The sequence below is a fragment of the Pocillopora damicornis genome, chromosome 5, assembly GCF_964200805.1.
Source record: "Pocillopora damicornis chromosome 5, jaPocDami1.2, whole genome shotgun sequence".
NCBI lineage: Eukaryota > Metazoa > Cnidaria > Anthozoa > Scleractinia > Pocilloporidae > Pocillopora > Pocillopora damicornis.
Window position 1 is genome coordinate 1,899,895 of NC_142674.1, and position 20,942 is coordinate 1,920,836.

The 20,942-nt window shown below is 37.6% G+C and overlaps 1 protein-coding gene across 1 annotated transcript in view; it reads left to right on the plus strand.

Moving 5' to 3' along the window:
• Positions 1–7,558: 7,558 nt before the first annotated feature.
• Positions 7,559–20,942, plus strand: part of LOC113686524 (voltage-dependent L-type calcium channel subunit alpha-1D-like) — a 32,141-nt gene continuing 18,757 nt past the window's right edge. The window contains exons 1-17 of the mRNA XM_089207233.1: positions 7,559–7,719; positions 7,884–8,110; positions 8,292–8,399; positions 12,060–12,199; positions 12,789–12,898; positions 13,942–14,094; positions 14,687–14,886; positions 15,529–15,632; positions 15,892–16,007; positions 16,493–16,555; positions 17,014–17,122; positions 17,377–17,537; positions 17,862–17,974; positions 18,663–18,775; positions 19,640–19,771; positions 20,067–20,142; positions 20,242–20,365. Coding sequence (XP_089063359.1) covers positions 7,707–7,719; positions 7,884–8,110; positions 8,292–8,399; positions 12,060–12,199; positions 12,789–12,898; positions 13,942–14,094; positions 14,687–14,886; positions 15,529–15,632; positions 15,892–16,007; positions 16,493–16,555; positions 17,014–17,122; positions 17,377–17,537; positions 17,862–17,974; positions 18,663–18,775; positions 19,640–19,771; positions 20,067–20,142; positions 20,242–20,365 — 2,062 coding nt within the window. The 5' untranslated portion in view covers positions 7,559–7,706. The remainder of the gene's footprint in view (positions 7,720–7,883; positions 8,111–8,291; positions 8,400–12,059; positions 12,200–12,788; positions 12,899–13,941; positions 14,095–14,686; positions 14,887–15,528; positions 15,633–15,891; positions 16,008–16,492; positions 16,556–17,013; positions 17,123–17,376; positions 17,538–17,861; positions 17,975–18,662; positions 18,776–19,639; positions 19,772–20,066; positions 20,143–20,241; positions 20,366–20,942) is intronic.

The window sequence follows — 20,942 nt, forward strand, 5'->3', positions numbered from 1 at the left end:
CACAAAATAACATTAAAATACTGCAGTTGTAATTGGCAGACACTGGTATTTTTTAGCGTACCAACGATAAACAGAAATAAAGAGGAAAGCGAAATTTATTAGCAGAGCACATCTTCTTGAAAATATGTTATTTAGGATTTGCTTAGCTTTTTCGGCTGCCTGGTCAGGTGTGTTCCAGAATTTTTTGTCATGATTCATTGTGTCGGTAAATTCAAATATGTCATCAGTTTACTCGTTGTAGCTCAAATGTATTGGAAAAAATATCTGTAACACATATCCTGCAACTATATGTTATTCAACTTTAATAAGCAAATAAACCGACCATGGTTTTTATGAAGATGATAAAGCACAAAACAACTCGGTGCGTTTACGTGCTGAAGAGCTCTATTGCATCTGATTTATGCGGTACACTTAATGACGCAAACGTCTGGTTTTCTTAATTACCGTAATGCTTGTAACAATGTTTGGCTAAGGATTTATTTGATTCAAGCAACTTTGTTCGAGCAATTTTGTTCATAGACTGAAGTTGCTATCAGGAATAACGGAGCTGAAACAAGATCGTATGCCGGAAAGGTGTGCGCTTTATCAGTTATGAATATGCGATCGATAAATGTCAAACTCTCATGAAAGGATCTTTGAGTTGAATTTCAGAGGGAACGAATGGTAAAATGCGACACTTGCTGGAACATTTTTTTCAGAATTCGACACTCAGGCTGGTTAAATTTGGCCAAGCAATTCGTTCTAATTGCTTGCGTTTTACTCGGATGAAACTTCAAGGTGCTTTAATTTTGATGACGCGCAATGTTAATTAGGGTTACTATTCTATCTTCTACGTTCTGCTAGTACGTTTATGCGATTCATCAATGTCTACATCGCAATACTTTCAAACGATAGCGATCATACATATACTACGTTGATAAATGACAACGATAACTCTGATATACTTTGGCTCCCTCTTTGATCGAAATCTCTAATCTGAAAGAAAAATAAGTTATTCTGGACTATTAGACCCAGGATTCATCAAAGAGTCATTCGCCACCCACAGTTCATCGCCTGCACACAAACACCAGCTGGAAAAGTAGCGTAAGCCCGAGATTAACACTAGTCCTCAATACTGGGTGAAGAAAAACATTACGTCGCCGAGGGGGTTTGAAAGCTGTGCTGGCACCAGTCGCGGTCTAAAACCACACGACCCTAGAAACATTCTCGCACGTGAGCGCCAATCACAAGGGTCCGCTTGCAGGCTAAAAACATTCCTGCATTCCTTATGATCTGTCCGGGGTCATAATTAGATTCAACTAAAACCAGCTGTAGCTGAAACAGTCGATCCCGATTAAACAACCTAGGTGTGCTAACAAAAAAAAAACATTATTTGCTTAAATAAAAATGTAAGTGCGTTGGTAATTTCTTATTAGCAGTGACTAAAACAACTGAACCACATTCAATATCGCATCAAGGAACTCATCAATCCAAAGTATTCAATACTGTGATGTTCCAGTCAGTTCTTGGCACTCCTCTTCCTGTTTAACAAATATCGCTTTGAATAATTGAACAGCCATTTAAACCACAAACGCTTTGATAAGCACATTTCAAAGTGAACCGCGTTTCGGTTCAAACGTCACTATTTGGTCAGATTGGAGCCGTCAGAGGTCTGTGTGGCCTCCACAGAACCCTCTCGTGGACCCCTCACAGACTTCTCGCATGCTCGTATCGCCCGAGGCCCATGTTCCCATGAGATCATGCTCGCAAGAGCTTGTAAGAAAATGGCTTCAACATTATCACTATGACAACCAAATTGATCATCTATCATGTGCGATTCTGTCAAATAATTTCCAGAGACCAAGACGACCTTTCAAAACTCGTGTATAAAAATAATTTATGATTGTCTTATGCACGTAAAATGTTTTAAGAAAGGGTTGCTCCATAGCATAATGGTAGGAAAAGTGGAAAATTAATTTCACCACCTATTTAAAAGCGGATTTTGTACATACAATTGATTTTTGGCTGTTTTTCAACGGGGTTTGTGAAAGATGAATACAAAGTATACTATATACCAGCATTTATTTGTCTTAATTTCCGCTAATGAAATTTCAAAAGTTTGCATACAGCCTGTCAACAGGCCTTAGCTCAAACTCAATCGAGACGTTTACAATGTGCAGTGCGACCTTGATTTCTCCAGAAAAATGTCCTATTCGTCGGGGTTGAGCCTTTTTTTGAGTCCTGGATCGATTTTGACAAACTCCTTGTTCGATGCTTTGATGATACCTGCTTAAAATTTCAGTCACGCTTGGGTAAAAAATAATAAATAAAAGCTGTCATTCCTAATGCCATCGAAAAGTCATAAAAATTCAAAGGGAGAACTCAGACTTGTGTAAAAAAAAAAATAGCTCCACTGCGGTTATGTTAATAGCAGATTGACGAAGAACTGAACCAATGACTTTAGCTGATAAAAATGGAGGTGGTACGACGGGCAGGTAAGACGTAACTGGGTTTTAAATGCGAGTCTCAAAAGGATTAACAGTTAAGGGTAAAACGGCCTAAAAATGTAGTCCTAATTTTTCCTCTCTACAATTTGTTATTCTGGGTTGACCGTAGCAGTAAAATTTCCAAAATTTTAACCGTTAGGCGTAAAAGTATCACTTATTGGGACCATCCTAAAATTATGGCTTCTACATGTCTGATAAGCCCGTTTCATGACAGATAAAAAGAGAGAAGTTAGAAAGAAACGAAGAGTTGAAATTAAGCGACTATAAGCTTCTATTGTTCTTCGTCACAGATAGTTTTCCAAGCTTTCGAAAAAGCGAAGTAAATCAAAGTCCGGGAGTTTTGTAGGGAAAAAACAACGACAAAAACAAAATAAGTCGCACGACGGAACTAATTGCAAAGTAAAGGCTGTTATCTAGAAAGACGATAAAAGTGCGCAGCCTGAGTTGATGACTCTAAACGCACACGCGTACAGCCATAAAGCAATTAAAATCTCCTTCAATGGCAAGCATCTTAGAGACGTACAGGCTCTGTTTTCTTTTTGCATATCGTTATTCTTGTTTATTTGTTATACAATCTGACCTTGAAGTTCATTTTGAAGGCATGTTCTGAGTCAGTTGTTTGCCATCGGAAAAGATTTGACCCTTTAAAAATTTTTCCTTCGTCTTGAAGATAAAAATTATGGAAAGACACATTCATTAATTAGTAATTAGACCCAACACCTGCCAGGAAAGATACCAATTAAGCGAGCTCTTTCAATATTTATGGTGGCAGCTCTCAATGAATTCAACCATCGCATATCTTCTCTTTTTTATCGTATTGCAAAACGCTTGAGTCTTAACCCCATTAGACATATCAAATATTTTGTGAATTGAAAGTAATCGAAACGGTCTACCACCGAAAAATGAAGCATGCTTTTATTAAATTAACAAGGTTATCGCTGAAAAAAATAAGTCAACGATTATCTTAGGGAGTGTACGAAGCCTAGCCGTTAAGAAGCTACAGCCTCCTCGAATAACATGATCATAATAATAATAATAGCTAGAATAATAATAATAATAATGATAGTAATATTAATAATAACAATGATAGTAATAATAATAATAATAATAATAATGATAATTTTTACATACACACACGTAATACGGATATTTTCGGTAATTGGCGAATTTGATTCAGAATTGCTTACGCTTTGCTTTTTTTCGCTCTGTGATTGGTCTTGAGTTGACACTGCATCCGGAAAAAAAACTAGACTTAATTTCCGTTTTTTCCTCAAGTCCAGTCTTCGCTCCTTCTGTTCAGGGGAAGCGTTGGCTCATTTCCCTTACAGGTTCTCATATAATCGAGCCTAAGATTAGAACCCATGCCAAGCCGTTGACGGCAGAGCACTCTCACAAGATGCGTCGTATTCTCTATTCGCGGGTAACAAGCATCATTTGACCAAATTACTGTTTTAAATGGTTTAAGGTTCAGTATCAATATAATTGATAGGGCCTTTGCACAGCGGGATACTTTCAAAACAATTTATTGAAGAAAGCAAATGCTGGTCCAAATTTCGCCGATGATTCCAACAAATTTGATGAGCCACTTAGGGTTTAGAGTTAGACGACGTATACAGTTGGAGTAAATCTCTTCATTCTAATAACAACCAAAATTTATTCGCCCGTGGCATTCTTAAAACCAAGCTTTTGAAACAAAGATTTTGAAATTTTGTCTCAAGGGTAGAACAATTAAGTTCCGCGTGAATACTCGAACCCCAAGTAAGTTTGACTTTAAAATCGTCTGCTAAACCAAATAAGTTTCGAAGAAAGTCTATCTACATGGTTCAATTCAAATCTGACAGCCTTCCAGCTTAATAATAGAATTAGCGATGAATAACGTTTGGAGATGCAACAAAAGATATGATAAATTTTGAGCTTAGCTAGCGCATAAAGAAAGATATTCTAAGTTAAAAGAGAGTTTATGTTTACTAAAGTTATGTCAAATCATGTTCTGATTTGATTGTGACCCACAAAAATAACTTCTTTACACGTACACCCCGGTGAAATTCGATAATCGATCTTTGATAGGCTCTCGGTACAATTGCAGAAAAAATTGTAAATATTTGTCACAAAAATCCAACACTAAAATGCCTCAGCAATGTCTATTATTCTTGACTTTAAAAGAACTGAAAGGAAAGGAAAAGTGATTGTTAAGGCAATAACAGCAGGTGAAAGGAGAGACAGAGAGAAAACCACAGAAAAAAATTGTCAGACAGAGTAGGGATTGAAAGGTTCCCTTTTAGTCATAGGGTTTAAAAATAATTTAATACACACTTCGCACCGCATGCTCCTCATGTTGCCTCTCCCCAGGGCACCGGAACCCCTTCCCACGACCACGCCCGGCTTTTCTGATCCAATTCATCCCAAACTTTTTGCTATTGTTATTTATGTCTTCATTTACTATTACACTGGAGACGACAGAAAAAATGATCGATACAATGTCCTAAACTACAATACAAAACAATGACGCCAATCAAGGTGTTTGTTTCTCTGTCGGTGTAGGATCTGACTGCGAAATCACATCTTTGTCCCACGCGCTTGGAAAACGTTTTGCACCTTTGTTGGAAACAATGGCTGTTTAGAATAGCTAGGTCAAGGTGGTATACAATATGAACCCCCTCGTAGACAAGTGCACTGCGATAGAAGCCTCTGGTCCTCTTGCATACTCCACGCAATCTTGATTTCGTTATATACGAAAATAACTTAAAAGACGACGTTAGCCAGCCGTGATCGTCAGAGAGGGAGCAATAGAACGGGCAGAACTGGCTAGTTTGGGTTATTAATTCTCGCATAACCTTTATTTTGTATAAAGTACGTTGGTCTCAATCGCTTTAGCTTTCCCATTTCAAGTTCCTCAGGAAATTGATGCTTTACAGGTGAGTTCCTACCATAACCCCATCGAAGAAGTGCCGGCACTAGTTAGTGGTTTCATGTTAAGATAAAAATGAAAAATTTAATGAGTGTGCAGCGACTAGTTAGTGGTTTCAGTTATGCGGTTACTTGATTTCCATTATTAATTAGAAGCGACGATATATTTCTCCACTTCTATTTTTCCTGGAATTCATGACAGCTCAATAAAGGTTATCGCACAGAATTTAAGTGTTTCTCTCCATCCGCTTTTCTCTCTGTCCAATTAGAAATGTGGAAATTCCAAACGCGAACAGAAAGCTGACCACTTCTATAGAATGCTCTGTGAACGGCATGGCACTGATGTAGGCAATTATTAAATGTATTTGGTTTTATCCACTGAGTTGATAATGTAAACTGGCCGCAGTAGAGAGCGTCAACCCAAGTCTCCCTAGCGTTGTAAGCTAATCCACTCGAAAGCATAATAATAAGGAAATCAAACATGTAATGGTTTCAGTATGAAAAGGGTAATCTAAGAAAAGGGTAAATCAGTTGTTCACATAATTACAGGCACGAGTTTTGCACGCCTTTCTCTTATTGGCAATGACACTTTTTCCTCTTAAATTCTTGGGCATCCCTCATTTTGTTCCTTTATTGTAGACGGCACCTGCAAACTATTCACATCCACTGGACTGCATTAGTGATCTGCGAAATTCCCGGCGAATGAACTTGGCGGGAGATCCAAGAAGTTCTGCCGCCTCTTTAAATTAATTTTTCTACAAATTATTTCTTAAAGGTATTGTGAATTCCCCCTGATGAGAATGTTCGTGACTTTTGTCGTTTTGGAGAGCTGTTGAGCTCTCGCCTGCCCCTTAGGCCCACCTTCTTCCGAGTGGTCTGAATCTCAGCCGATTAGCTAATTGGGAATTTGATTCATTATTTCTTTGGTTATTTGTAATGGCCGTTAAGCTGATGATTGACGCCAATGCTAGTGAGTGCAGGCTTTTAATAAATGGAGATCTTATTGCAAGTTTCGACGGGAAAGGAGTAGGAGGTATTTTTCCAAAGGAGGTGAAATTACCCTAATTACAGGAAGGCGATCGTTTCAATGTGAGATAAAATCTTTTATCGAGTGTTGGCGTTAGGGTCTGCCAAAGTAAAGCGTTTCAACAAATGCTCCTGTGTGCGCCCACAAGGAGAGGAAAAAAATTATTAAAATTGAAACGATTGGTGGCATGTAGTGGTGCAAACGCGTATTGCATGCGTAAGTCTGTATGCATATGACAGAACTCAAAACAGTGGCGCGTTTTGTCTCTAAGCATGAGAAATAATAAAAAAAAAAAACCGTGTCTGTTTAGACTTCATGCCATAATTTATTCAGGAATTAACCTGAACTGCAGTGTAGGTACAGCACGTGCCATTTGATTCACCCTGGATCTTGAGATGTTTTTAAAAGATATATAATCCTTATCTTCATCCTATCGTTTCAAGATTTTCAAGGCCTGAATATGGAAAAGCCTTCCGGTCCCTTGTTACTTCCGTGTAGGTTATTTTTTTTACATGTGGGTGGTTCAATCTTATGCGCATGCGTTCCCACAATTAATTTGCAGCTGCTTGGAAACCTTTAGAATTTTTATCATTCACGATTGAAATAACGATTCAAAAGAATATTGAACGCCACAGCGGTAAACGCTTTTTTTACCTCCTAGAATTTCATAGAAAAATTCTAGCGGACAATCTATAAATGCTCTTGAAATGAGGAATAAAAGTTAGCCGCTAAGATATTTTAATTTCGTCTACTTCTTTTATTGCGTTCTCAGACAACCCACGCTTAAGTCATATGATACGGTGATGTAATAACTTATTTCCCAGTGAATTAATTTTTTTTATCCCAGTGACATCGGTTTGTGGTCATCAAATTATCGTATTAATGCGACTTTGGTGAAGAGGCATGGTCTCCAATGGTCCTATGTGTTAAATTTTGGCGAAAGAAAGGTCGGAAAACGTATTCTATTATGTTTAACTAATCATTTTTTCACGATGCAGTTTTCGATGAAGCCCTCGAGGGGCACGGCTAGAGGTAACAGAGGGTTGTATATGTTGTCACGGAAACTGTTGTTCGGGTTAATCGTAGCGTGACAGCGTCACGCAAAGTTGTACTTTCTGGTAATGAAGTGCCCGTATGCACTTCACTCTGGCGTTTCACGCGGATAAAGTGTACTCGTAGGACATAAATACGGAATTAATGATGTGTATTGGAAATTGTTGACATGATTGTGAAACTACTTTGTCCAAGCTAAATGTTTAAGAAGCAGGCTAATTTAAGCAACCATAATGGAACAAAACGGTGAGTATTTCTAGCGAGTTGTTTTGAGTCGGCCGGGCAGTGAAAACAGCCAACAGCAGCACGATATGAGTTCGGCACTTGATGCTTTTTCCGAGTTTACTATACCGGCGGTGCATATGGAACATACTAACTCCTAACTGAGTGTTTTTATTGAACTGTTCCAGGCTATCCAAGAACCAATTTTACCCAAGGTTCAAAGATATTCTGGCCGAACGGGACAGACCTTATGCAGACGAGAGCACGGCTGAACGGCCACGGAGGGAAATATGCGAAATCTGTAGCTGCCAAACGACAGAAAAAATCTGGAAACGCTGTTCGGCCGAAGAGAGCACTTCTGTGTCTCTCTCTCGGCAATCCAATTCGAAGTGCTGCCATAAATCTCGTGGAATGGAAATATCCTTTTAAATAGCAGTGGTTAACCTTTTAGAGAATATTTCTCGCGCGAATTTGGGTTTTGCGGTAGGGGTGTTTGGCTTCTCGTGGTCGTGCAGTTATTATCCTGTAGATTTTCTGTTGCCTAGTTTAAGGTGTTATTGGAACGAACTTCAAACGTATTCCTTGACTCTTGACTTAAGCCTTTCGATGTAATGATTCTGATCACAATTTTCGCAAATTGTGCCGCTCTCGCCGCGTATGAGCCTCTTCCAGAGAAAGATAGCAGTGAAATCAACGACAACCTGGTAAGTCTTTTTGATTACTTGTAAACGCGGTGTGCGGGTTTTCTATAATTTTCTGACATGGATGAATATTCATGCTGTGAAATGTGGTTGCGGCTTTTATACATCGTTGAAAATATCATCTGTTTTTGGAAGAGCTTAGAGCATGCAATCTTAGAGATCAAAGCACCAGTTAAAAAAATTATAATTTTTGCACAAATGTAAACGAGCGAAGTGCCACGTGAAAAATAAAAATATTCATGCGATTTATTGCTCTGTATACGCTTTACCTTGTTTTAGTTTCAAATGAATTTGTTATTGGCTCAACAACCTGCTAAAAGCCTAAATCTTTGGCAAAACGAGACTTTACGCGGTCCGAATTTTGTGTTTATACCATTGACAGTATTTACATGTATGGGCTTCGGTCAGCGATAACATTCTAGAACAGATGATCGGTGATCGAGGTGTCAGTAATTGTCTTTAGTAAAGTTTGTATTTCGAGCACCAGATACCTTTGTTTAGGTACAGAGAAATTAGATACAACTGCAGGCGTCGAGCGTAAATAGTGTGTGCATTTTTGCTGAGGTGAATATTTACTGTTTTGGAAGAAAAAAACCCCAGACAACTCGCGTTGTCAGATGCGATTCTGCTATCACGAACGTACAGTATGTAAGCTAACCTGAAAAATAGAATCGCGGTTTTATAATTTTTATGAAGGTTAATTCATTCGATACAAAGGTAGAAGTTGATCGTGTTTCTCGCCAATTAAAGTTTAATGCTAGTCAAAGCAATTCGTTCGTGTAATCCGCCGAAATCGCCGTTGTCAATTTCACAGTCGTAAAATTGCGAAAAATGGATGACTCAAATGTAAACAGAACCCACCATGCTCCAGTAGGCTTCAGTTTTCCAGCTTTCAGTTACATCGACTTGACCTTTGCGAATAAGTACTTGTTTATTCATTGAAAATCAAATCGCTTCGGGTTTGCGTCTGTTCTATTTGCATCTCTTTATAGCGTTTGATCGGATCGGAAGAATTTTAGTTCTTAAAAATCGACTTCTTTCGAAAATAACTTTTTATTTGTTATTTCAAAAACTGGTTGATTGCACCGATGAAAAGATACAAATCAGTGAATTTGAGTGAGTTTAATTTCAGAGTACATTCTTATTGCTTGTGACATGCACAAAATACCAAACGTCTGTTATATAATCGCCATTTATCTCGGTATATATATTGAATTAGCGAAGGAAAAGTTCTGATTGCTCAACGTGAAAACTTTTTAATGAGGCAGTTGACATTTTTAGAACCCTGAGTTATTTAATGGTTGAATGGTGAATATCGTTGTTGATTCTTGCCAGTTAGCCGTCAGATTTATTCATGTTCTCAGAGTTTTACATATGTGTAGTTTGTGCATTTTGACGCCGATATATTCCGGTTCTTTTGTCCAAAGGTAAACACTCAGGTTTAAATAAATCCAGAAAAGAGGTGAAAATAATGAAATGTCGGATTTAGCACAAAAAATAAAATGCTTATTCATAACTTTTTGATCTTGGTTTCCTTCTCCAAAATGGTAATTGGCAAAAAACATTTTTTCAAGGAAATATTGAAAATCCAGAACTGAGATTTACAGGTGACACAGTCAAAATCAAATTAAAAATAAAAACCTCAGTGAAGATATACATTGTATGTTTCAAAGTAATTAAAAATAAAATAGCTGGCTTAGATTTATATAGAATTGAGATGTATTTTGATCTTTTATGCACAGAGATTTCATATTTTACAATGTTAATCCATGTTGCAGCAAGCAGTCTGTTGGAAATTGATTCTCTTCAGTGAATGAAAACTGTTTCAGATCTTACTTTTGCCATATAAGTTGTCCTGATGATTATGCGGTCTACCCAAGTAAGATCTTTTGTAGCTCTCTGCATATGTAATTAGCTCTAAATATAGCTCTTCAAAGCAGAAGCGTGTAGTGTGCTTTAGATAAAGTTTATTTTTCTGCTAGAGAGCTTCTTCAGTCTCCTTGAAAGGCTAATTGTGTTACCAAGCTTCAATGTGATGGCTGCTGCAAAATAAAAATTTTTTTTCCACAGCTTTGCTTTAATTTTGAATCAATTCTATACTAAGATTTTTTACAAATAAATTACATGTTGCGTATGTTCCTATGACTTTGGTGTGGAGCTTAAAAATACTCTCCTAGTCAAGGTGACTGTCTCTTGTTTGATACCAGTAGTTTGATTGGTTGAAAAGTTGTCTACATAATTTTCACAAGACTGTCACTCCAATTAGTTAAAAAAAATTTCAGAATAATTATGTAGCCCTTTGTTCTGACTTGAGAATATTCTTGACATGTGCTGGCTAATGTAAAAATTTGGGGCTTCTTTTTTCTTGATATGTATTTCAGTTTTGTGAGCCCAATTAAATGTGGTGAAATTCATTCAATTTGAACAGAATGGTATATAATCTAAAATGATTGGGACTCACAATGGTTAAACTTGACTATTTATGTCAGAAGAGGAAGAACCTTGATTTGTTTTTAAATTAACGCAGTTCAAATTTGCAAAGAATTTTTAAAATGTTCTTCTCACATCAACCGAGGTCCCAACAGTATCACCCCTTAAATCAAACATTATGGTCATGAAAATAAAGGAAATAATCGCAAGGTCAAGAATCTCTTGATTATTAAGCAAATTCTCCCTGTAAGTACCATGGGCAACATATAGAAAACAGTATAGAGAACTTGCAGGCTTATATAAGGAGGGGGGCATTGGGGTCTATATTTGGAGGGGGGATTGGGGTCTATATTGGGAGGGGGGCATTGGGGTCTATATTTGGAGGGGGGATTGGGGTCTATATTGGGATGGGGCCATTGGGGTCTATTAAAAACGGTAAAACTGTGGAAAAAATCATCCAAAACCTTTAAACTGCAAAAGAATTCAATCAAAAATGAAGACTGCATGCAAAACTGTCAAAACCAATAAATTTCCTCATCCTAGTTATCAAAACTGTAATTGATCCAATTCAGTGGTGGATCATACTGAGATCAGTGGAAGTGCATAATTGCTGCTCAGATTGAAGAGGAACGGGACCCCAAATAGGAAAAAAAATTAAAATCACATCAGATACCAAATCCAAAAAGCTATTAGTATTGTCAATGAAAACTGTAAACCAAATTCCAAAAAATGGAAAATATGCAGACCAAAATAAAGGGGCTGTCCTGGTGTACCAGTACACGAGGGAATTCCTTTTGTTTTCATAACCATACATGGAGTTATGACGCAGTTCGTTAATGTTTCCTTCTTTTGTGTACCGGTACACGAGGACACAACCAAAATAAACACCAAAACTGAAAAACAGAAGGTTTTAGGCAGAAATATTCAATAAACTGATCTTAATAAGATAAAACTGAACATGCCAAAGGTCAGAGTATAAAGGTTAACCCTTTAACTCCCAAGATCTCATTAGTAATTCTCCTTACAGTCTGCTGTATAGTTCTTGTGATGTTTGTTTGGAGAATTTGGTATTGGATCAACTAATAACCCCCTTATCAATATTTTTCCTTATTCTCGTCACTTATTTGCTTGATATTGTATTGATGTTGTAAGGAGAAATTCTGTCTTGGTCACTCATGGGAGTTAAAAGGTTAAGGAAGCTTGACTAACCAGATGTCTAATACTTGTTTACAGGAAGTTGCAGAGTATGTGTTTTTGGCAGTTTTCACAATGGAAGCTGTGCTAAAGATAATAGCTTATGGATTTCTTTTCCACCCTGGAGCATATCTTCGTAATGGATGGAATATTTTAGATTTTGTAATTGTTGTAGTAGGGTAAGTATGATGCAATTATCTTTTATTCCCATAAAAGTGATAAGCATGTAATTTCTCACAACATGATGGTCACAAGAATTATGGAAATGGTTGTGAGGTCAAGAAGGGCTTGATTATTAATCAAATTCACTCAGTAAGTACTATAGGAAATGTATACAGAATGATATGGAGAATTTGCAAACTGATGATTTGGTGTAAAGGGTTTTGTTTTGTGAGTGTATGCTTTCCTTTTAGAGAGTGACGAGTGACACGAATTGATAATAATGTTTTTTACATTTTGAAAGTGGCATAAAAAGAAAGAGGCATAGCTAGGTTTTTTTTTTTTTGGGGGGGGGAGGGGGTTGGTTATTGATTTCTGAACACCTTAGTTACGTAAAGTAGTTTTTACCCCTGATATTCCTTTAGTATTAACAGGGTTGTTTTTGCATGATGCTAAGGTATAGAAAATGGAGTATTTAGCATTTAAGAAAGTTTTTTTTGCCATACAGATTTGTCAGATTCACATCTTCACGCGCACAAATCCATGTTGTATAAAGAAGGTTTCACTTTTACCTTAACAGTACATTTTTTTGAAAATTTCTCTCCTCAGAATAGCAACTATTTTAGTAAAAGCATTTCTGAGTTCAGGAAGTTTTGATGTGAAAGCTTTGAGGGCCTTCAGAGTCCTGCGACCTCTACGACTTGTGTCTGGTGTTCCAAGTAAGTATTAACCCTTTCACTCCCATGAGTGACCAAGAAAGAATTTCTCCTTACAATATCAAAACAATATCAAGCAGACAAGTGACGAGAATAAAGAAAAATATCAATTAGTGGATTATAAGATGATTCAATGTCAAATTCTCCAAACTTACATTACAAGAACTGTAAGGAGAATTACTAATGAGATCTTCTGAGTTAAAGAGTTAAGTATGCTTCGTTACAATAATATGATAAGCTAAATTATGTAATGTGCATTTAATTGGCTCTTGCCTATGATCTATTGGAGGACAGATGCATAGCTGAAGTGACCAAAAAACAAAATTGTATTTTTTAAGCTTGTAAAACAAACAGATGCTGATCAAATTCAGGTTAAGATTCCTCTACCAGAAAGATGAACCCTCTAGATAATTTGGCTTTCTCCCAATGTGTAGCTTCTTAGGTTAACCCTCTAAACCCTAAGAGTGATTAGCATCTAAATTCTCCTTACAACATCACCCCTGAATCACACACTAAGGTCATGAGAATTAAGGAAATGATCACCAATGAAAGAAGCTTTTGATTGGTGAATAAATTCTCCTTGCCAGCCCTTTAGGAAATATATGAAGAGCTGTATAGAGAATATACATACTGATTTTGGATTGAATCTTTCTGAAGGCTAAATTTTTTCAGGCTTCCTTTATGCATTGGTTTCAATTGTCTTAATTGCAGAATACTTGCAAGGATTGTTGCTTTACTTAACCCTTTAACTCCCAAGATCTTATTAGTAATTCTCCTTACTATCTGCAAACAGTTCTCATTATGTTAGTTTGGAGAATTTGGTATCACATCAATTAGTAATCTCATAATTGATATTTTTCTTTTTTCTCATCACTTGTCTGCATGATATTGTATAGATATAGTAAGGAGAAATTCTGTCTTGGTCACTCAGGGGAGTTAAAAGGTTAAGTAATTCTTGTGTAAGAATTTTTATAGTATTTAATAGATTTAATAATAATAGATATAATTTTTTAATAAGTGTTTATTTTGATATTTTTTTGTTGCAGGTTTACAAGTTGTATTAAATTCTATTATCAAGGCACTGATACCACTCTTCCACATTGCCTTGCTGGTAGTTTTTGTTGTGATAATTTATGCAATTATTGGTGTGGAATTGTTTATGGGTCGGCTTCACAAGACATGCTATAATAATGTGACAGGTAATTGTTCTCTAAAATACATTTATTTTAAAGCAGGTTTCAGTGGAGTGTGACAAAAATAATCCAGGATTGCTTTGGTTTTGCTTTACTTTGCTATGTGATTGGTCTAGAAAAGTTGTGCCATTGACTCTCTCAACCAATCAGATGCAAACCTTATGTTAATCATGACTTGGTCATGCACATTTTGCTGTGCTTTTTATCAAATTTTTATTGGTTATAGTAACCCAGAATGCATTACAGTAAAGCATAGTTGGTTTAAGTGGGGTGATGAAGGACAAGATGTTTCTCATTTTTGCCAGGATGTAATGCTTTGATGCGAATTATTCCCACAGTTTAATAAGTTTTCAATTGATTTCACTGTTACCGTCTATATTGTACACTCCTGGGAATGTTGGCATATTTTTTTTTTGCCAAAGAACACTAGACAGTGGCCTGTTTAGGGAGTTAACCTAGATCTCTACGTCCAGCATTTGATACTCTTAAACATCAGGCCCCTTCAAAATGGAAGACCACATGCTTATGAAAAATGCATGATAGTAATCGAGAGGCAAGTAAATCCTAGAATCATCTGCTTTTCCATTTCTGACACCAGGTGAAGAATCATTTGAAGAACCTCACCCCTGTAGTTCTGGAAGTTCAGGATTTCAGTGCGATAAGGATGCAGGTCAGGTGTGTGAGGCAGGCTGGAAAGGACCCAATCATGGAATTACAAATTTTGATAATATTGGCTTGGCCTGTATGACTGTGTTCCAGTGTATTACACTTGAGGGTTGGACTGATGTATTATACTGGGTGAGTTATTGGTTTGTTCATGTATCATACCAGTGTCCTAACAGAATTGAACCCCTCTTTATTTGGAATACGTTGTAGTTTAAAATGACTTTCAGATAAAAAAAATTATGTTGTGGGCTCAGAGGAAAGTTTGATTCTAACCTGGTAGAATTCACTTTAGCCTTGAATCATTATCAACTACAACACAGGCAAATTCAGGTGATTGAGAATGTATACGATTAGTGAATCAGGGTCTGAAATTGCGAACAGCTGGTCGATCATGCGATTGAATAATGGCTGTTGGAGATCAGCATTTTGATGCTAATCGACAGCACGCGACTGACTTAGAGTCTTGACAGTGATGTTCATGCGAGCCAGCGTTCAGGGAACGCAACTTTCGTCATTTTATTTCGCTGCGCTGTTATACACTCAATGGTGACCGTTTGCCAGTAGGAGTGTATTTTAAGCGAAAGAACGTCGTAAGAATTTAAGCCATCGTATTTGGTTGATTGGCGAAAATTTGTACGTATTGAATTTCTCGGCGACGACCAACTTCTTCCATATGGCGAATTGAGCAAAATTGATTAATCGCCACTGGGTGTTAGAGCAAAAATTCAAAAAGTTTATTTCGGATCCTGATAATTATGATTGTGTGTTTTGCAGATAAATGATGCAGTAGGGAACTCTTGGCCGTGGGTATACTTTGTTACTCTGATCATTTGGGGATCTTTCTTCGTTCTCAACTTAGTTCTTGGTGTACTTAGTGGGCAAGTAACATGATTGTTTTTTTCTGTTTGCTTGTTTGTTCTTTCAAATGGCTGGTAGGCATAATCAAACGTACTTTCTCTTTTAATGTGCTTGTGACAAAATTAGTATGTAGTTTAGGATTGGTATCGAATTTATGCTCGTCTTTGAATAAAGATGTTTTTCATGTTGAGACGAGAGCAGGACAGAGGGATAATGAGAAATGTGAAATGTCTTTTGTAGTGGATGTTTAGCTTGACGTTGAATGTTTTCTGAATACAGAGAATTTGCCAAGGAAAAGGCGAGAGCTCAGAAGAGTGGTGAATTCCAAAAGTTTAGAGAAAAGCAACAAGTTGAAGATGCTTACAATGGCTACCTCGACTGGATTACTCAGGCTGGTACGTGACACATTGAAAAAAAAGCTTCACTGGTCTTTTTAATCTTTGGGAAAAGGACTGACAGTTGCAAATCAAAGTAGATTTTTCAATAAACGAAATTTGGACGGATGTGAAAGTCAGCTGATACAGATTTTGAAATTTACTTCATTGCGTCTCTCTAAAGAGGATTTTATCACTTTCTCGGTTATCAACAAACCACTATAAGCAAGATTTTCTAAGGACCATTGCATTATAATTCACCTTAATCGCTAAGGGAATTAGTGCGTGTAGTTTTGGCGGCAAAAACAAATAGCTTTTTTTTGTCTGATGACGTTTATTTAAGAAAAATTTTTTCTTGCTGTCTGTTATGTAACCTTAGACAAATTGGAATCGATACGGATTTTGGACTGCAAGTCACTTGGTAAGATGACTGAAGTACACTGTAGTCAGCAAACACATGTACACGCCTCGAATCCATTGAATTTCTATATTGTTTCTTTAAACAGAGGACATTGAAGGCGACAGTGAAAGTGAAAGTGGTGATGAGTCAAAAGCTTCCAAGAAGACCTGTAAGTATTGCAACGAATGTGAGAGTCGTCAACGTCTAGATCGCGGTATCACATTTCTTTCAGAAAAATGTAGAGTGAATCGGTGATAATAAATACCTTAAGGTTATCTTTTGATAGGACGTGTCGTTCATCGGTCTCTTACAGTATGGAATGCGACTTGAGGTAGTGAATCTGAGAAAGTATGTGGCGGTGCCTTGCGTGTTGTTATGCGTGATGCGAAAGCGAACGCGATACGAAAACTTCGTATTGTGAAAGGACTGTAAAGTACGACTACTTGTTTATGGTTCATGAATTTAGACTTAATGGTGCAATTGGACGCTTGTGATTTGAAGCTTTATTACCGTAGCAAAATTTGAAGGTCAGAATTGGCAAAGAAAATTTCGGCCAGAAAGAGTGAGTTAAAGAAGTGTGTATGGTTGTAAGTATTCAGTACGGTTTTAATAATTTTTTTTCCAAAGCATCAAGACAATCCAGAACTGAAGACATCGAAATGATCGATAGAAATGAGAGACAGGACAGTATTTCCCAACATGATGCGCACCACCATGGTTGGTGTCACAACGAGAAGTAAGGAGACTGTATCAATAATAAACCCTCGTCTCCCCTTCGCCCTTACTAAGCGGTTAGCTTCGACTGGATGTACCAGACCCAGTTTCCCCGGCCTGTGTTCAAACTTATCGAAGGCAGGCTATTGGAGTGCCTTTCGATTGAGTAATGTGTCCTTTCCTTCTCGTCTTACTTTGCAACCTCTCCTCTCTCATCTCCCATCGTCTTCATTTTTCTCTGTTATCAACTCCTTCTGTGTTGTTTCGTTTTGACAGGAAAGTTTTAAAAAAATGGCATCACCGCGCTAGACGGGAGCTGCGTAAAGCAGTAAAAACACAAGCTTTCTACTGGATCGTCATAGTTGTTGTATTTTTAAATTCATTGACACTAGCATTGGAACATTATGATCAACCTGACTTTTTAACCCAATTTTTAGGTAAGCTGTTTTATTTGTGTTTGTTTGTTTTTTATATTTGAGTTATTTGTGTTTTTCGCTTTTTTATGAAGAGACTATTCTCTTGATAAGTTTGGATATGAAGAAAGAATCTCTTGAAGGTAGAGGAGCAGACCTCGCTTCTTACCTTACTGTGCTATGTGGCTCGAAACAATGTTCTTTGAGCCCCACCAACCCCTCCCCTGAGGTGACATACCGCCAATGCGCAGATAGCTTTCATTTAATGTTGTTACCAAGGGGGAGAGGGCGAGACAACCCGTGAGGCGAGATAAAAAACTGACTTCCATCTGTTTTCCTTTCTTTCAGATATAGCAAATAAATTATTTTTAGGAATATTTACCATTGAAATGATAGTCAAGATGTACTGTTTAGGATTTCACGGCTACTTCGCATCGCTTTTTAACAGATTCGATTGCCTGGTAAGTTTTAGGAATAACAGATAATTAAAATAAATTTCAAATTTTCGTAAAAAAAACTTATAAAAGACGGAAATGTTTCGGCATGACTCATGCCATTATCAGTTTAATGTGTTGTACCACTGACTGTTTTTTTACGCGTTTCATGCAAAGACGTTATCAATTTAAATCGAATCACAATTTATAAATGTTTATAAGCCATTTATAAAATGTTCAGGAAAATGCGCGCGCCGTGATTGGTCAGAACGAGTTCATTATATTTCCATAAAGCACGCGCCTTACGTCACACGAGTGCACTGTTGAGATATAATGCACGCAGCCTACGTCATCGGTACTAGCGCGCGCAATTCACGATACATTTTATAAAAGAAATTGAAAAAACTTGTTCCTCGAGCATTGCTGAGTTATATAAGCACACGGGAATTTTTAAGAACACTCGAGAAGTGCAAGAAGCACTCGCCTTCGGCTCTTGCTCTCCGCACTTCTCTCTTGTTCTTAAAAATTCCCGCGTGCTTATAGAACTCAACAATGTACTCGGTGCGTTTTTTGTTTCTTTACTAAACGTCGTCTGTTGCGTCGTCTGTGATCTATTATTGAATAGAGGCACACAAACATAGGAACTATTTCTTTAATTAATTTAGAGTTTGTATATCGATTTTAGGTGACTTTTCTAACTTTTTTTCCCCCCAAGGTTGTAATTAGTAGTTTGTTAGAGTTGGCAATCACAGAAGCGTTGAAGCAGCCCCCTATTGGAATCAGTGTACTTCGATGTATTCGTTTACTTAGGATTTTCAAAGTAACCAGGTAAGGAACCCAACACTCCACACACAAGAGTGATGAACATGCAAATTCTCCTCACAATGTCGATACATTTTCCAGCAAATAAGTGAGGAGAATAGGTTCACATATGAAATGGAGGGTAGAATCTTTGTATGGTAGCAAACGTTGTTAATTATAAAATAATTCAAATAGTACGCGCGCTTTGATTGGCCATAAAACCATTTTACATGAGCGTATGTAAACACGGTTTTCGTTCCTCTTTCATTAGCGATTAATTACAGAAATGTAAAATGGTTTCCGTGTTTACATAGCCTGATGTAAACATTTGGGAGGTTGGGAGAACACTCGATAAGCTGGAAATCACGACGCATATGCATAGTATTTTGCAATGGAATTTAGTTCCTGTAAATACGTGCAGCATGGTGCGATAACAAGATGGCCCCAGTTGACTATGTCTTATCGTTGGCGCTGTTCTTCTGGTGTACACTTAACCCTTTAGAGCCTAAAAGTGACCAGCATTAAAATGTTATCTCTCCTAACAGTAATACTGCTGAATCATTTATTAAGATCACGAGAATTAAGGAAATGATCGCCAACCTATGAAACTTAGATTGTTAAACGGACTTTTCTTGTCTGTATCCAAAGAAATATGAAGAAAAGAGAATGGAGAATCTGTGTACTGATGTTAGGGTGTAAAGGTTAAGGGGGTAGTCCCGGAAATCAGCTTGTCGGTCAGACGTGGTTATTATGGACTATCGTTGGAGACGCGGTGGCTTAACGATTAGCGCGCTGACTCCAGGTCGAGAGGACTGGCTTCGAGACTTGGCCGAGTCATCTTGTATTGTAAGGCATGACGTGCGTGACTCGTTGTTTTTCCTTCTGATTCAGATACTGGAGTTCACTTAGCAACTTAGTGGCGTCACTGTTGAATAGTATGAGGTCTATAGCTGGTCTTCTGTTGCTGCTTTCACTATTTATGCTCATTTGCTCTCTGCTTGGGATGCAGATCTTTGGTGGAAAGTAAGTAAAGATATTTTTTATGAGCAGGTTCTCGCTCAAATGATTACGTTTCCAACTCTAGTTTCTCTCGTTTCTTTTCGGTACTTCCAGAGTGCGGTTGTACTCACCTCTAAGTTTATCTGACCTTCTCTCTGTTTATTTCTCTGTTCGTACATTCTGTCTATCTGTCCATCCGTTCGTACTAACGCATTTGAGCTATTACCAACCGCTGCAGAATATTTAGTGTGAACGCTTCGGTTTAAAATTGTACCTTTTTCTACATTTTTTTTTTCTCTGTCTCTTTTTTCCTGTGAAGATTCAATTTAGGCGATGACGAAATTCCTCGCAGTAACTTCGATTCCTTTTGGAGAGCTCTTATAACAGTTTTCCAGGTAAGATTGGTGAATTGTTGCTATTTTTCTGCAGCTCAACACGTTAGAATAAGTAAAATATAATCTTTTATTATTTGTTTTTTAATATTATGTAAACAGATTCTCACAGGCGAGGACTGGAATGCTGTAATGTATGACGGCATCCGTGCGTGGGGTGGTATTGGCGAAGGAGGTTCAGCGATTGCCATCTTGTACTTCATATTCCTCGTTGTCGTTGGCAACTGTATCCTTCTAAATCTCTATGTTCTTTGTCCTCTTTAAGTATATTATTTTTGTAATAAGTGGGAAGGTCAGGAGAGAGATACTTCTTCGCACAAAGGAGTGCGTTGCTCGCCGTCTCGTGCAATAACTTATCACCAGGCTCTCATTATTAGCGCTCCGGCTCGAGCGTTTCCTCGCCCGCGAGGAAGTTTTGGAAACGCCTTGAGTAAAGCGAGTCAGTGAAAGATTCGCGAGGGATTTGGCACTAGTAACTATCAAGTTGTCAAAATATTGACGACCACTAAGACCCTGGAATCGGAAAAACAATGACATACTCCCAGGCCCTTACAATAAGGACCCGCTCCTAGGCCCTTATATTGAGGGTCCGCTCTCAGGCCACTCGCTCAGGAGGTCAAGTTATTTCTTGTAGACAGCACTCCAATCAATTTTTCTTTCTCCTGTTTTAGTAGTTTTACACTATTTTCTATTCTTACTCTGAGGTGAAGCAAAGTTGTTGTTGTTGCTGGTTGAAAATCTGTTTTTAGGGCAAAGCTACCCTTTTTATGATTTACAACGTATCATTTGATTAAAAGTTTCTT